At 40.7% G+C, this 16,358-nt stretch overlaps 1 protein-coding gene and 2 pseudogenes across 1 annotated transcript; all 3 read left to right on the top strand.

Annotated features, from left to right (window-relative positions):
- Positions 1 to 1,041: 1,041 nt before the first annotated feature.
- LOC122657012 lies at positions 1,042 to 1,970 on the top strand (annotated as a pseudogene).
- A 9,298-nt stretch (positions 1,971 to 11,268) lies between these two features.
- On the top strand, positions 11,269 to 12,447 carry LOC122657011 (probable glutathione S-transferase). The gene is made up of 2 exons (XM_043851751.1): positions 11,269 to 11,592; positions 12,090 to 12,447. The coding sequence occupies exons 1-2, from the start codon at positions 11,278 to 11,280 to the stop codon at positions 12,441 to 12,443; spliced, it is 669 nt and encodes a 222-aa protein (XP_043707686.1). The 5' UTR covers positions 11,269 to 11,277; the 3' UTR covers positions 12,444 to 12,447.
- A 1,191-nt stretch (positions 12,448 to 13,638) lies between these two features.
- Positions 13,639 to 15,465, top strand: LOC122655457 (annotated as a pseudogene).
- The last annotated feature ends 893 nt before the right edge of the window (positions 15,466 to 16,358 follow it).

Here is a 16,358-nt window from a genome sequence, read left to right as displayed (position 1 = left end):
GCTTAATTTGAAAATTACATGCAGCCACCTCTCATAAGACTCATATTATTGTAGCACCACCCACTGTAAAATGTCTCATTATTTTTAATGTTTTCCCATAAAACCCCTCCTCCAAGGCATGAAACTACATATTGGCCGTGTAGAAAATCCTCTCCCAAAAAATAAACAGGGAAAAAAAACTCCAAAAGGTAGAGTGGTTGTTGTGCCTAGTCATAGAAGGGGCAAAATGACTGCACTGTCGTCTGCCCCCCCCCCTCCTAGAAGGATGGCAATGACCACCCTGTTGATGCTGCCGTGCGTGACCCTAGTGCCGGCACAGGGGCCACGCTGCCTTTTGGAGAACCTGCTCTCAAAAATAAATTTGCAATGGTTTTTCTTTTTTTGGTAAAAAATATATTTGCAATGGTCAACACTTGCCATTTGGTAGATATGGGTGGTCCCTTTACCAAACAAAAAAGGATATGGGTGGTCCATATAGTAGACCCCAGACCCACCTCATTTGTGAAGTTCCAGCCCAAGGTAACAGGAGTGCCAAAAGTGAAGTAACATTACAAAAATGCCACTAGATTCCATCATAGTGAGTTGGTATTCTTATAATTTTGTGAAATTTGTCATGTGAGATGGATGTAGAGTCCTTTATCAAATGTAATCAATAACCCACATCCATTCATATGCACCATGTGGCAAGTGTTAATCAACAAAATCTAGATGTCAGCAGCTGTGGTGACACAGATTTTTCTTCATTGGAGGCTCATGGCAGAGTAAAACAAGTTCCTACCCAGCCCAAACAAAATATTTGGGTAGACTCTTTGGATGGGCCATGTAAGAGTTGCTTGGTCCACTTTGCAGCCCAATTGATGAGTAAAAAGGTAGATTAGTAGATATCTACAAACGTAAGCATACATGTAATCTGGAAAATGCCAAGAATTTTCTAATTTTTAGCTTTACCAACTCTCTCCCAGTCAAGATCGCCGTCTTGATCTTATTCTTCAACTAAAATTACATAAAATAGGATAAATTTTGAATATATAAATCAGTTTGGAAGGAGGTAGTGACACAGGCCTTCCATAATCATCTTTGTACTCTCATTCCTCAGATCAATATGGGAGAAGAACTGAAGCTATTTGGATTTTGGAGTAGCCCTTTTAGCTAGAGTCATATGGGCTCTGAAACTGAAAGGGTTAGACTATGAATACATTGAAGAGGATCTGCAGCAGAAGAGTGCCTTGCTTTTACAGTACAGCCCAATTTACAAGAAGATCCCAGTTTTGATTCATGGAGGAAAACCAATTATGGAGTCCACAGTCATTCTTGAATACATTGAAGAGACATGGCCAGAGAATCCCTTGCTTCCAACTGATCCTTACGAGAGAGCCGTAGCTCGATTTTGGACTAAATTTGCTGAAGATAAGGTAATTACATTTTAAGCATCTACAGGAGTGTTAGGGACTTGGGTAGAACTCATCCTTCAATGCTAAGTACCTATAAGTCTCCACATCGGACTACTCATCTGACAGAGCTGCTCTAGGCCTTTTTTTTTTTTTCTTAATGCTCTAATCAATGATTTCTAAGGTTTTGGGTTGTTTTTTTTCTTCTTCTTAATAGTGTTCAAGCATCTGGACAATGTTTCACACGGTAGGAGAAAAACAAGAGAAAGCCAAGAAAGAAAGCTTGGAAATGTTGAGAACCATTGAAGAACATGGTCTTGGAGAGAAGAAGTTCTTTGGTGGAGAGAAGATTGGATTAGCAGATTTAGCCTTGGGAGGGATTGCTCACTGGTTGGGAGTGATTGAAGACATATTATGTGAGAAATTGGTGGAAGCCCATACATTCCCTCGCTTGTATGCTTGGATGCAGAATTTCAAGGAAATTCCTGTGATCAAAGAGAACCTCCCTGATCATCATCAAATGTTCATCTTTTATAAGGGCCTGTTGGAGAAGTTTTCAGCATCTGCTTGAAACTAGTGTTCTACTATCCTCTACGAGTTTCTTTTTTTTAATAGAAATACAGGATAGAGTTTTTCATTCACCTTTTTTTGGGGGGGGGGGGGGGGCAAAGAAGGTGGAGAAACGCCTCCACCAAGCGATTTATTTAAAGAATCCAACAAAGGTTTTTTTAGTTCAGAATAGAAGGATTGACAAGAAAAGAAGGTGGCTCAGCCCACCACACCTTAGATAAGTGAACAAGGGAACCCCCCTTGGCAAGTACATGGGCTTCACCATTTCTTGATTGAGGAACAAAGCAAAACCTAACAAACAAGAAACTATTACTGTAGTGTACACTTTTCATTCACCGCTGAGTGAAGGAAAACTACCCCATCCTATGGTTCATAAACCCCTGTAGAGTTTTAGTATAAATCCCAAAATATCCTCATGATACCCTCTCGCGCCCATCCTTCAGCCTGTGGCGAATGGATTCTCAGGAAAACTCGGTCCATAAGAAATGCCACGATTTCTATTGTCTTGGTTGTTGGTTGGACGAATTGGGCTTAGAACCATTGAGTTAACACTGCAAAATAGCTAAATCTCCCAAATCATAAGAGAAGTGATAAATAATCCAATGGCCTCTTGCTTCACAGACCACAAGCTCCCACAAGGAGAGCTCTGGTTCTCCAGGACTAGCAATTCTCCCTTTCTGCTGGTGACCCTTGTCTGAGTCTCCAAATCTCCAAGCTGCAAGGCAAATCTGTTTTCTGTTGTGCCAAGGAAAATTGAACAATAATCCATACCAATATGAAATATCTCATCTCAAACATGAAATGATGAAATTCTGTTCTTGGAAAGTGGGTTACTGATTGATTAATTTAGTTGAAACAGGGTTTAATTCATAACATCAGAACCCTGAAGTTGTGAAGTTCTGCAACTCTTGTATTCAATAAGTTGTTGTGTTGTAGAAATCAATATTGATTTCGATCAAGATTAATCATACATCCATAGTTGCACAAAATCATATGAAAATTAACATCATTTGTGAGAACCAAAAGTAATGGCTTGCACAATGGAAATGATATTGCTAGAAGCCTAAATCTATAAGATTAAGCAGTAAAAAAATTAAGAATCAAATATTCTTCACAGACGTGCAATTTTTATGTTGCATAATGTCTATTAGAAGAAAAAAAAGTCAAAGAAATCACTCTCAGCCTTTTGGTCAGGAACACTCTTGTGCCAGAAGAAAGAAAATATTTTTGAATTGCCCATTTGACATTCAAGTTAAGAAAATAAAACTTAACTGCATGAAACATCATTAGGAGAAAGAAGGTGAGGGAGAGGGGAAGAAAATAAGAGTCTTGGTGAAATTTATAGTTGTGCCTCAAAGAATAGGGGAAAAACTACAGATTGCATCTACTCTGTGTGCATAGTATGACTAGAATCCTGAGAAGGTGCCCAAAGCTTTTCAAATAGAACTGAAATTGTTATCTCTACAGATATTTAATCAATTGAAGCCAATTAGAATTCATTTTCTAATTGATGGGATATCCTAGAAGAAAATAACATCTCTCATTTTCTTTTGGAAAACTTGAATCCATTCTGATCTATAACAGTGGATGCAATAAAAGTAACAGCGTATGAATGTATGATCAAAACAATCAAGTACGGGAGATTAATGATACAGTGAAATTAATTTGTAGCTTCATTCATTTCCCATTGTATGAAAAAATCTAGTTTCTTTTCAGATTGAGAAAAGGTTGGAAATTTCCATGTCCAGTAAAGATGGAAGAGTAAAATAAACACTGTATTTCATCTGAAAAACATCCATGGAGAAACTGAAAAACTTCAGAGACCCGGAAGGAAGCATCACTTGAATAAGGAATTAAAGATTCAGAGAGGGAGAGAGAGAGAGAGAGATTTTGGGAATTGAAAGAAGGACCTGATTTCGGGCGAAGAGGGTGTTGTTGGGACCGAACGATGATGATGGAGGTTCTTTTGTGGAGGACCGGACACGTTCTGCGGACTGAAGTGTTCGAGTTTCTGTGAATGGGAATTTTTTGGGAAAGCATGGAGCCATTCCGATCAAAAGAAGGGCGGGCAATGATGCAGGAGAGGTGCGCCACGGCACCCATGAGACGAGAGGGACTCTGAAAACCAAACCGGGAAACCACAATGCCTCAAGGGCCTCAAGGGCCTCAAGGCAATGTTTTCCGATTGAGATCGGATTAGAATCGATTGGGATTGAGCTCCTCTCCAGGGAACCCAGCACGCCCAGGGGACATGTAACCGTTGGGCTGTGCCGCATACATTCTTAGGTGTGCATTGAGATGCGTGCAACACAGCCTAACCCTTAGATGCCCCCTCGGCACTCCTTGAGCTCTGAGCTCCCTGGAGAGGAGTCGGATCCAATCAATTGGAATCGGCCTTCAAGAACCTTAGAATCAATCCACAGATCCAAAAATAGGAAAATTTCCAAAGTTTTGAGTGTGAATTGGCCATGTTGGATTGATTACTACCGTTTCCAATACAAATCGGTTGATTCAACGATCCGATTCCAATTTTTTTAATCATGACTCAAGTCCAATACCCTCATTTTGCAGACTTGCATTGTGGCATGTGAGTTCTTGGATGAACTCGGTGGTGCCAAATAGTGTTCATGGGAGGCCAGGCTCCTGTCGAGGCGACCGACTTGTTGAATGATTCAAATGGTCCATGCTTTACACCCCAAATTCAACCGTTTCAAATTTTCACATTTAAATAAGGGTGAGTGGTAGCAGAACGTGCGTTCTACAAAGTTATTTTCACGTCTTTTTAATAATAACCGTACATCTAGAATAAGATTAATCTCGACCATCCAATGAATATGAACAAAAATCAATGGTTACTTTCTATTACGGTGATACGGGTTCAATTTTTATTTTACTGTATGTAAACAACCCATCAACAATGCTATTCCCTGCCCAGATTGGAGTTATGGGTGGAATTGTAAGAGTTTCCAGAAGTGCTAAAGTTCTTGCTGTCGAGAGAGGGGATGAAGTGAGGGATTAAAAACGATGTTGTTATCGTCGAAGGAGGCAACGCATGTGCTGGAAGGCATGTGCTTGTAAAATTCAAAATCCTTGGAGACAACGGGTGAGAGTCCCCTTTCGGAAAAATCAATAGCATGTACCGAACTCCGTCCGACGGCATTGGAATAGGTCGCAAGCTGCCCACCGTATCTTCGGCCATCTGTGGTGACGACTGAACTAAAGAGAACGGAAACGGTAAGCCAAAGCACAAAGAAGAAGACGATGGGTCCCATGTCTATTTATGATGGGTGTGTGTTTCTAATCAAGATCATATCAAGGATTGGGATGTTCCAATTTCCCGAGTCTATTCTGAAGCTTTAGCCTTTGAGTAATATCCATTTGGTCCTTAACGATGACAGACGTGAGATGTATTATAATCTCAAAGCTTGGGTCTTTGTATCTAGCCAAATAAATTATTGGCATGAGACTTTCATCCATGTTAAAACCAGTAAAAGTCAGAACCTTAGCCAATTTCTTGAAGAAGACTTGCGAGGATCATATCTTTAATCTCTTGTAGCTGCGGCTTCTAGAAATGAAACTATGATCTTCTTTGCCATCTCAGCAATTGTAACATCAACGATGTCTTTTGAAAACTCATGATCCGAGTTGCAGTTGCTCAAGGGTTTCTTACGAGTACATGAAGTTACAAATCCGGTTTGATTTTGTGGTTTCAAGGGTTTGCAGAGATTGTCACAGGGTTTTGCAGAGGTTAGCGAGAGAGAAGGCATACCGGTAACAAGATGACTCGGTTAATTGAGATAAAAAAAGTCCAACGGTTGAGATTTTAATTGCTTAAATGGACGATTAAAATCAAACAACGTACTGCAGTGCTTTTCTTACGCACGCACCGCGACACTTTAGCCTTTAAATAATATATACAAATTATGATGGATGTAGCAAATGCGTTTGGCTCCTCTCCTGCGAGCACCCAGTCCAGGAGTGTCCAGTGAAGTATTAGACAGTAGGGCTGCTCGTAGCATGCTGGGATGTGTGTCTAGTCCCATCTCGATGTGCTGCGAGCAGCCCTGCCATTGGATGCCTCAGTGGACACTCTCCGGTTGGCGTTGCTCACTTGAAAGGAGTTCGAACTGTAGCAAATCGGGAAATGTTCTGTACGATAGCGTGGCCTATAGTGGTGCTTCCATCTGTCTCTGTCCTGAAATGACATCTCTGTTTCTATTAAGAGCATGGTTCGTAATCTCAGATCGGATCGATATCGGCCGATGATCCCGAGATTAGATCGATCCCTTGGCATCTAATTGGAACGGTATCTGGATCGGACTTCTCGTTTGGATCGGCCGATCCAATCCGAGATATGTCACACTAAGCATGGTGCATAGACTGACATTTGTCACTTGCCCATATATATTATATCTATCATTATCATATCAACGTCACTCAAGACTCGTCTCTTATTGGATTTGGCTCCTGTCCTGCCATGGCGGGTGTCACACCCCTATCCCGACAAGGGATAGAATACAATATCAGGGTATGATTGGGGTGATACGCGTCATCCCACCTCACCGCCAGGATCTCGATGCAGATGGCCAACTCACAGTCATAAACCAATATAAAAATACAATAATATCGAGTGCGAAAGACAAATGAATATTACATTCCAAGACAGTTCGAGTTTGCGAAGCGTAAATGAAATGATTATAAGATGTTCATTGGCTAATGATAATAAGTAACATAGTTACAAAATTCCTATGACCATCAAGTAGCTACCAAAAAGGTAAAACATAAAAGTTTATACAAAGCACAATGCTCTAAAATAATAATAAAACGGGAGCGATCCCAAGTATACAGTCAGATCATAGGTACAATCATCATGGGCAACCATCGCCATGATCCTCGATCACGGTCTACGGCTCCACAGCCATCTCGCATCCAAATCTAAAAGAATGTGTACACGGGGTTAGCTCCACCGAGCTAGTGAGAGAGAAAGGGGATGCACAATCACACAATCACAAATAGTCCATGGTGCATGCTAATATTAATTCATTTACCACCTAACACACAATGCTAAGTCAATGGGTATATGCTACTACAATAACTCGGGAAGACATTGTGGATCCTTCCATTCTCACCACAATGCAACCTCAATTATTACTATGGAGCCCACGCCGTAGTCATCACCACCCGCAGGCGGACCCGATAACCATTACTACCCCTGGCTGGCCTCTCTAACTCTCCACAGGCGGCAGGTGCTGCAGCTACCCAACACCTAAACCCCTGTTGGTAAGGGTCGTAGCATAGGGGCGAGCCTAACCACAAATATACTACATGAATCCTATCGTGTTGAGAGGTACATCCGGGTGTGTCAACGTCCCATTCCATCTAACACCGGGTACCGGCACAACACGCAGCATACGAGCAAGAATGAGATGCAATATACAATTCCACGTAATATGGGGTTCCGTGCGATACTTCCCGCACCGTAACCCAACACAAATCCATATCATCCAAATCATCATCATCGAATAAGAATAAATGCAAATATGCAATCATGCTTGAATGATAATGTCACAATATAATTCATAAATGCATGAATAAGCAATAGTAAGCTCAAGCTCAGTCACCCAAACCCACTCACCAATTACTTCAAATGGAATTTGTATAAGCGCAACGATTCCGCTCAAAATCACTCCATTGCACTTATGTTGGCGCCTATGGAAGTGAATAAGAGTGTGAGAGAGTGTAGGGGAGGCCTCATAGAGAAACCCCACGTTTACATAAGTTATAAGCCTTAAAAGCGCATCGGAGGCAACGTCGGACTCGGCGAGGCTTGCCTCAGGCCTTGCCTCCGACCTTCCTGCAGGCTTAGGCCACATCGGAGGCAAACATCGGACTCACGCAGTCTTGCCTCCGACCTTGCCTCCGACCTTCCCTGCAGGCTCGGGACACATCGGAGGCAAACATCGGACTCACGCAGATCTTGCCTCCGATGCAACCCAAGTGTGATTTCAAGGTCTTTAAAAGCCCAGGGTTGTCCCATTTGGTTCTCTAAGCCTCAAGGGACAAGGGAGGGGTGTCTTGGAGTCTATTTGGGTCTTAGAAACACCCAACATTCAAAGATTTAAGGGGGTTTAAAGGATCAAAAGCTCAAAAATCCAGATTTGGGGTTTTCTTTGGTGGTTGAAGCTTTAGAATCAAATAGATTCAGAAGAGGTCAAATAGAGGTCTTTATAGGATTGTAATGAAAATGGGATAGCATCCTACAAGAGGGAAACTACACATGGCTCGAGCTAACCCTTTGGGTTTCCAAAAAGAAATCCCCATCTTGGGGCTGCAACCAAAGAACCACCCAAGCTCAAACGAGCAAGGGGGAAAGAGAGAAAAAGGGGGAAAAGGGGCACTTGGCTTACCCAGTGCGAGATACACAAGATGTGCCCTCTTTAAAGCTCCAAACCAGTGACCATTTCCTTCTTCTTCTTCCCTTCCTTCTCCTTCTTCTCCTCCTTGCCGCCTCCTCTCTTCAAAGCTCTCCTCCTTTTCACGATTAGGTTAGGAAAGAAAAGAAAAAAAGACTAAGGAATAGTCTTACCCTCTCTCTCATATAGAAAATCACTTTTAATGGCCTGTTTGGATAAGGCCTCATAAGTGTAACCTAGGGTCTATTTGGGTAGGGTCAAACATGGCAGGACACCCATAGCACCTTAGCCATAGGGTCTCACCCACAAGAGTCCTTGTCGGCACATTGGATGCGGGTCGGAGGCAACCGGTAACCTTGCATCCGATGCACGAGTAGGAAGGTGGTTCCCACCATAAGAGGTCGGGGCCTTTGGACCACACTTCGAGGGCTTTGAGAGGCGTAAGCACACAATAAAATTTGGTCAACTACTTACCCCGACACGTCAAGGGGCAACCTCCATGGTCCCGACTAGTTTCCACAGGCAACCTCGTCTATGGTCAATATAGTTTGGGTTTTGACCACCAAGTGAGAACAACTCACCCAGGCATACGTGGTAGTGATAACTACACGTCGGGGAAGAATTAATAATTAATTATACTCTCAGGTGCGGGTATAACAAATGGGAGTTAGAGCGTCCAGCACCCACCTAAGATTTGGACATTTGGCATGTAATTAATCCAACAGTCAAAAAGGCATGGGTATAATAAAATCCACTTTCATCTCTTACCCTCTCGTTCTCCAAAACCCGACCCGAACATTTTTTTGGTTTCTCTCGGCTCTTCCCTCTCCATCTTCCCTGAGGAACGAAGCTCAAACCCTAGGCGAACGGCGACCGGCGACGGGTGACGGCGAGGTTAACCTGAAATTTAATTCTTCACTCTCTCATTTTCGTTCAAACCCTAAAAAATGGATTTTGTTTTTGGTACAGGGGAAGTGGAAGAAGATTTTGAAGCTCCTCACCGCCGGCGAGGCAGAACCAGGTAATGTTTCACTTTCGTTTTCCCTTCTCTGATTTTCACTTTCATTTTCCCATTCTCTGATTTGAGCAGAATGATATCAGATGGTGGTTGAAGGCCTCTTTGCAAGAAGATCTGGATAAAAGGGTTTTTGAGCAATACTACTTTCGACAAAGCAGGATCATTTGAGCAATAACGCAGGTCCATGAAGCACTGGCAATACTGATTTTGTTTCCTGCTGTACTTCTGATTTACATACAGAATGTATTAGAGTGGAAAAGTTGACATTGGGGATTTAATTACATGACATAGGGTTAATAAGGGTTTTGGAAAGATGAGTTAAACAAGATGGTTGCTTCCTGATATAAAGAAAAGATCGTTGTTCCTCCTTCTAGGTGTTCTGTTCTGCATTCAGAGAAGCTCTATCTTCAATGGTCCACCAAAAGTAGAAACCTTCTCTGATTTTCACTTCTAGCAAAACCACCACCAAATCGAACCTCTAGAACTCAAGAAAGCAAATGTGGAAGCCATTCAAGAACGCCACAAGGTTATGTGACTCATGTGTCTGAGTTTACATAATAGGTTCCTCCAGGAAAGATGGAGAGGGAAGAGTCGAGAAAAACCTAAACACGAGAGTCTATGGGTTTCAAATTTGCAAATGCTGTCATATGTTCGGGTCGGGTTTTGGCTGAACGAGAGGGTGAGAGATGAAAGTAGATTACATTATGTCCATTCTTTTTTGATCGTTAAACTAATTACATGCCAGATGTCCAAATCTTAGGTGATGCTAGATGCTCCAGCTATTCTATCTATCATAATCACATCAACGTCACTCAAGACTTGTCTCTTACTTTCTTATAATATATTATATTTATCTATTACGTTTATTATATTATTTTAAACTTATCATGTCAACGACAGTTCAAGTTATATGATAGCTGATTTTTTTTTGGTTTTTTTTTTTTAATATTATTTTGATCGATCCTTACTGATACTGGTTTGATCCGATCCGAATAATATCGACCAGTCTGGTCCGATATCACAACATCTACCGATCCTGGCTGATACATGAGCCGATCTATTAAAAATCGATTTTTGAGTGCTTTTGACCGATCCGATACCAATTCAAAAAGGTATTGGCCACGACCGATACCAGGATTTTGAACCTTGATTAAGAAAGGAGAGAGATAGACACTAGCAGTACTAGCTAGGCCAGGTTCTCGGACCATGGTTTGAGGTATTGGATCGGATCGGCCGATTTTGGTCGGATCAGTATCAAGATCGGTCTCGATCAATCCTGATACCGATCCGATCCAACTATACGGATAGAGGTAAAATTATTAAATTTTTTACAAAAATACAGAGACAAAAGTGTCATATTTGCCCGAGTTTGGGCGATGCCAATCCAATCCAATCCGATCCAACAGATATCGAGATCACGAACCATGGCCCCGCACAGAAAGCAACTTATTAGTTTAAATCTTTGTGTGGGAGCATCGAATCTTTTGAAGGTGCCTGCTAGCTCAGCCGGCCAAGGTGATTGCTAGTTGTAGTAGACCCAGATTGACTCTCATGTCCCATATGCCTCAAAACTTCTCTTTGGATGCTCTATCTAAGAGATTCCTTGGCCCAGTTTGCAAATCAATTGACGAGTAAACGGGAAAAATATCAACAAACGTAAGCATACACTTAATCTGGAAAGTGCAACGAACAAAGTCAAGAAATTTTCTAATGTTTGTTAGCTCACCCAACTCTAATCCAAAGTCAAGATCGCCGTCTTGAACCTATCCTGTTCTTCCATTTACAATTTCTTTATTAATCTGGAAGATTACTACCCAAGAAAAGTACAGTTCAACACTCACTATAAATAAATCAGTTTGGAAGGAGGTAGTGACACAGGCCTTCCATAATGGGAGAAGAACTGAAGCTATTTGGATTTTGGAGCAGCCCTTTTAGCTACAGAGTCATATGGGCTCTGAAACTGAAAGGGTTAGATTATGAATACATTGAAGAGGATCTGCCCTACAACAAGAGTGCCTTGCTTTTACAGTACAACCCAATTTACAAGAAGATCCCAGTACTTCTTCATGGTGGAAAACCAATTGTGGAGTCCACAGTCATCCTTGAATACATTGAAGAGACATGGCCGGAGAATCCCTTGCTTCCAAGTGATCCTTACGAAAGAGCTGTAGCTCGATTTTGGACTAAATTTGCTGAAGATAAGGTAATTACATTTTAATCATGGATAGGAGATGCTCTATGCCTTCTGTTTTTGTTTTCTTAATGCATCTTTTTTAGTCTTTTATTTCTCTTTTGGGCTCTAATCTGTTGGGGTAAGATGTCTTGTATTCCATTGCTTGCATAAGTATGCTGAATCCGAAGGGTCGTTAAGAGGAGGAAATTTTTTTTAAGGCTATATGGGTATTCGATAAAATTCCTATGTAGGATTTTGCTATAAATTTGTAGCTAGGAGGGTTCTTTCTCTGTAATCAATCTGAGAGAGGTATGAGGATGAGCAGCTGTAATCCTATTCTCCATTGATAGTTAAGTAGATCTCATCTCACCGTGGACGTAGGAAATCTTGTCGAACCATGTAAATTCTTGTATGCAATATGTGATTGTTTGTTTGCAATTTCTGTTCTTTTCTGCATCGCCGTAAGTTTTCTTTTCTATATAATCAATGATTTCTAAGATGCTGCATTGTTTTTTTCTTCTTAATAGAATTCTAGCATTTGGGGTATGTTTCTCACAGCAGGAGAGAAACAAGAGAAAGCCATAAAAGAGTGCTTGGAAGTGTTGAGAACTATTGAAGAACATGGTCTTGGAGAGAAGAAGTTCTTTGGTGGAGAGACGATTGGATTAGCAGATTTAGCCTTAGGAGGGATTGCTCACTGGTTGGGAGTGATGGAAGACATATTATCTCAGAAATGGGTGGAAGCCCATACATTCCCTCGCTTGCATGCTTGGATGCAGAATTTCAAGGAAGTTCGTGTGATCAAAGAGAACCTCCCTGATCGTGATCAAATGAAGCTCTTTTTCAAGTGCCGGTTGGAGAAGCTTTCAGCATCTGCTTGAAACTAGCGTTCTACATATATCCTTAAGTTGTTAGCTGTTACCCTCTAGGGGTTTTCTTTCTGTCATCTATGAGCTTTTTTTTCTCAATAGAAATAAGGTATAAAGTAGCTAAGTTTCCCAAATCATAAGTAAAGTGATAAAAAATCCAATGGCCTCTTGCTTCACAGAGCACAAGCTCCCATAAGTGGGAGAACCCTGGTTCTCATTGACTAGCAATTCTCCCTTTCTGCTGGTGACTCTTGTCTGAGCCTCTTAAGTCTCCAAGCTTCAAGGCAAATCAGTTTTCTTTTGTGCCAAGGAAAATTGTACAATGACTCATAAATATGAAATATCTCAAGCATGAAATGATGAACTTTTGTACTTGGAAAGTGGGTTACTGCTTGATCAATTTAGTTGAAATAGGGTTTAATTCAAAACATCAGAACCCTGAAGTTATGAAGTTTTGCAACTCTTGTATGCCATATATTGCTTGTTGACATGATATAGAAGAACACTGTATCTCCTGTAGGTCATACTGCCAAAGCAAAAGAAACTTGAATTTAACAGACGGTGGAGGTTAACATTAGCAGTAAATCTGAGTATTATCAGCAAAAGATCACTGCTTTGACCAACCACTGGTACTGAAGTGTATGTCACAGCAGAGAATGGGAAAAGAACTGTTGCTTGAACAGTCAACATAAAATTTCTCAACTCTTACTTGATCAGGTAGCCAAGCTTTTCCACCTTGGTATGTTATGCCACCATGACCCAAGGGAGGATGAATCCTCATCCTCCCTATGCATATGAGTTAATTAAACATAGCAGTCAAGAAACAGGAAATTGATAACACTTACAATATTGTAGTTTTGGCTTAAACAGGATAACCAGCTTCAAAATGCACATCTCATAATTTCAACTTAAGGGCAGAAATATTATCCTCCCATAAGTTGTAGTATAGTTTTCTTTCAGGAAAGGATATTGCTGTTGATGATAGAATAGCATAAGACTATAAATTGTTTCTTCTTGATTGTGTGTGAATGGGGAGAGGGGGCAAATAGATAACTATTTTATTCATTACTATTACAGTCTTATTACATCATATCATTCAAGACAGCAATATATTAGACAACTGAGCCATTCAGACATAGATGAGACTGCACCCCTAAGAGAACCCTTAGATCTATCAAATGCAAAAACAAAAGAATTAGAGGGCAATATGGGTATTTAAAAACATGAGGGTAGAAGGAGATGTAAAAATTTAAAAGCAATGTAGTATTAGAAAAGAAGTTTAAGGTAGGGTAGTTTTAGTAAATATAGGCCAAGTATAGGGTAGTGATAGTAATTGCCCCTTAAACTAATTTCTGAGTAAAGTTCTTTGTGTAGGAGCATAGAATCTTTTGAAGGTGCCTGCTAGCTCAGGCGGTCAAGCTGATTGCTAGTTGTAGTAGACCCAGATTGAATCTCATGTCCCATAAGCCTGAAAACTTCTCTTTGGATAATCTATCTAAGAGTTTCCTTGGCCCAGTTTGCAACTCGATTGACGAGTAAACGGGTAAATATCAACAAACGTAAGCATACATGTAATCCGGAAAGTGCAATGAACAGAAGGCAACAAAGCAAGAACTTTGTAATGTTTGTTAGCTTACCCAACTCTAATACAAAGTCAAGATCGCCGCCTTGAACCTGTTCTTTCATTTACAATTTCTTTATCAATCTGGAAGATTACTACCCAAGAAAAGCACAGTTCATCACTCACTATAAATAGATCAGTTTGGAAGGAGGTAGTGACACAGGCCTTCCATAATAGGAGAGGAACTGAAGCTATTTGGATTTTGGACAAGCCCTTTTAGCTGCAGAGTCATATGGGGTCTGAAACTGAAAAGGGTTAGATTATGAATACATTGAAGAGGATCTGCGCTAGAACAAGAGTGCCTTGCTTTTACAGTACAACCCAATTTACAAGAAGATCCCAGTACTTCTGCATGGTGGAAAACCAATTGTGGAGTCCACAGTCATCCTTGAATACATTGAAGAGACATGGCCGGAGAACCCCTTGCTTCTAAGTGATCCTTACGAAAGAGTTGTAGCTCGATTTTGGACTAAATTTGCTGAAGATAAGGTAATAACATTTTAATCATGGATAGGAGTTGCTCTAGGCCTTCTTTTTTTGTTTTCTTAATGCATCTTTTTTAATATTTTATTTCACTTTTGGGTACTTTCTTTTGGGCTCTAATCTGTTGGGGGGTAAGATGTCCTGTATTCCGTTGCTTGCATAAGCGGGCTGTAAGTGCTGAAGGCCCCGATGCCTTGAGGCCCAAAGGAATCGACCTGCCTTGCACATTATTTTTATGTTATTGGTGGGGTCTCAACGAACTGGAGGATGCTGAGAATTTTTTTTTTTTAAGGCTATATGGGTATTCGATAAAATTCCTGTGTAGGATTTCGCTATATATTTGTATTTTGGGAGGGTTCTTTCTCTGTAATCAATCTTAGAGAGGTATGAGGATGAGCGCTGTAATCCTATTCTTCAATATGTGATTGTTTGTTTGCAATTTCTATTCTTTTCTGCATTGTTATAAGTTTTGTTTTCTATATAATCAATGATTTCTAAGGTGCTGCATTGTTTTTTTCTTCTTAATAGAGTTCAAGCATTTGGGGTATGTTTATCACAGCAGGAGAGAAACAAGAGAGAGCCATAAAAGAGTGCTTGGAAGTGTTGAGAACCATTGAAGAACATGGTCTTGGAGAGAAGTTCTTTGGTGGAGAGACGATTGGATTAGCAGATTTAGCCTTTGGGGGGATTGCTCACTGGTTGGGAGTGATGGAAGACATATTATCTAAGAAATGGGTGGAAGCCCATACATTCCCTCGCTTGTATGCTTAAATGCAGAATTTCAAGGAAGTTCCTGTGATCAAAGAGAACCTCCCTGATCGTGATCAAATGTTGATCTATTTGAAGCGTCGATTGGAGAAGCTTTCAGCATCTGCTTAAAACTAGGGTTCTACTACCCTTAAGTTGTTAGCTGTTACCCTCTATGGGTTTTCTTTCTGTCATCTATGAGCTTTTTTTCTTGAATAGAAATAAGGGATAAGTAGCTAAATTTCCCAAATCATAAGTAATAAAATACACAATGGCCTCCTGCTTCACAGAGCACTAGCTCCCATAAGTGGGAGAACCCTGGTTCTCATGGACTAGCAATTCTCCCTTTCTGCTGGCCGGTGAGCCTTGTCTGAGCCTCTGAAGTCTCCAAGCTTCAAGGCAAATCAGTTTTCTTTTGTGCCAAGGAAAATTGTACAATGACCCATAAATATGAAATATCTCAAGCATGAAATGATGAACTTTTGTACTTGGAAAGTGGGTTACTGCTTGATCAATTTAGTTGAAACAGGGTTTAATTCAAAACATCAGAACCCTGAAGTTATGAAGTTCTGCAACTCTTGTATGCCATATATTGCTTGTTGACATGATATAGAAGAACACTGTATTTCCTGTAGGTCATACTGCCAAAGCAAAAGAAACTTGAATTTAACAGAGGGTGGAGGTTAACATTAGTAGTAAATCTGAGTATTATCCGCAAAAGATCACTGCTTTGACCAACCACTGCTACTGAAGTGTATGTCTCAGCAGAGAATGGGAAAAGAACTGTTGCTTGAACAGTCAACATAAAATTTCTCAACTCTTGCTTGATCATAGCCAAGCTTTTCCCCCTTGGTATGTTATGCCACCATGACCCATGGGGGGATGAGGATTCATCCTTCCTATGCACATGAGTTAAACATAGCAGTCAAGAAACAGGAAATTGGTTACACTAACAATATTGTAGTTTTGGCTCAAACAGGATAACCAGCTTCAAAATGCACATCTCATAATTTCAACTTAAGGACAGAAATATTATCCTCCCATAAGTTGTAGTATAGATTTTTTTCAGGAAAGGA

The sequence above is a fragment of the Telopea speciosissima genome, chromosome 3 (assembly GCF_018873765.1).
Source record: "Telopea speciosissima isolate NSW1024214 ecotype Mountain lineage chromosome 3, Tspe_v1, whole genome shotgun sequence".
NCBI lineage: Eukaryota > Viridiplantae > Streptophyta > Magnoliopsida > Proteales > Proteaceae > Telopea > Telopea speciosissima.
The sequence above is the reverse complement of the archived record's forward strand: the minus strand, read 5'-3'. Positions and strand labels throughout refer to the sequence as shown.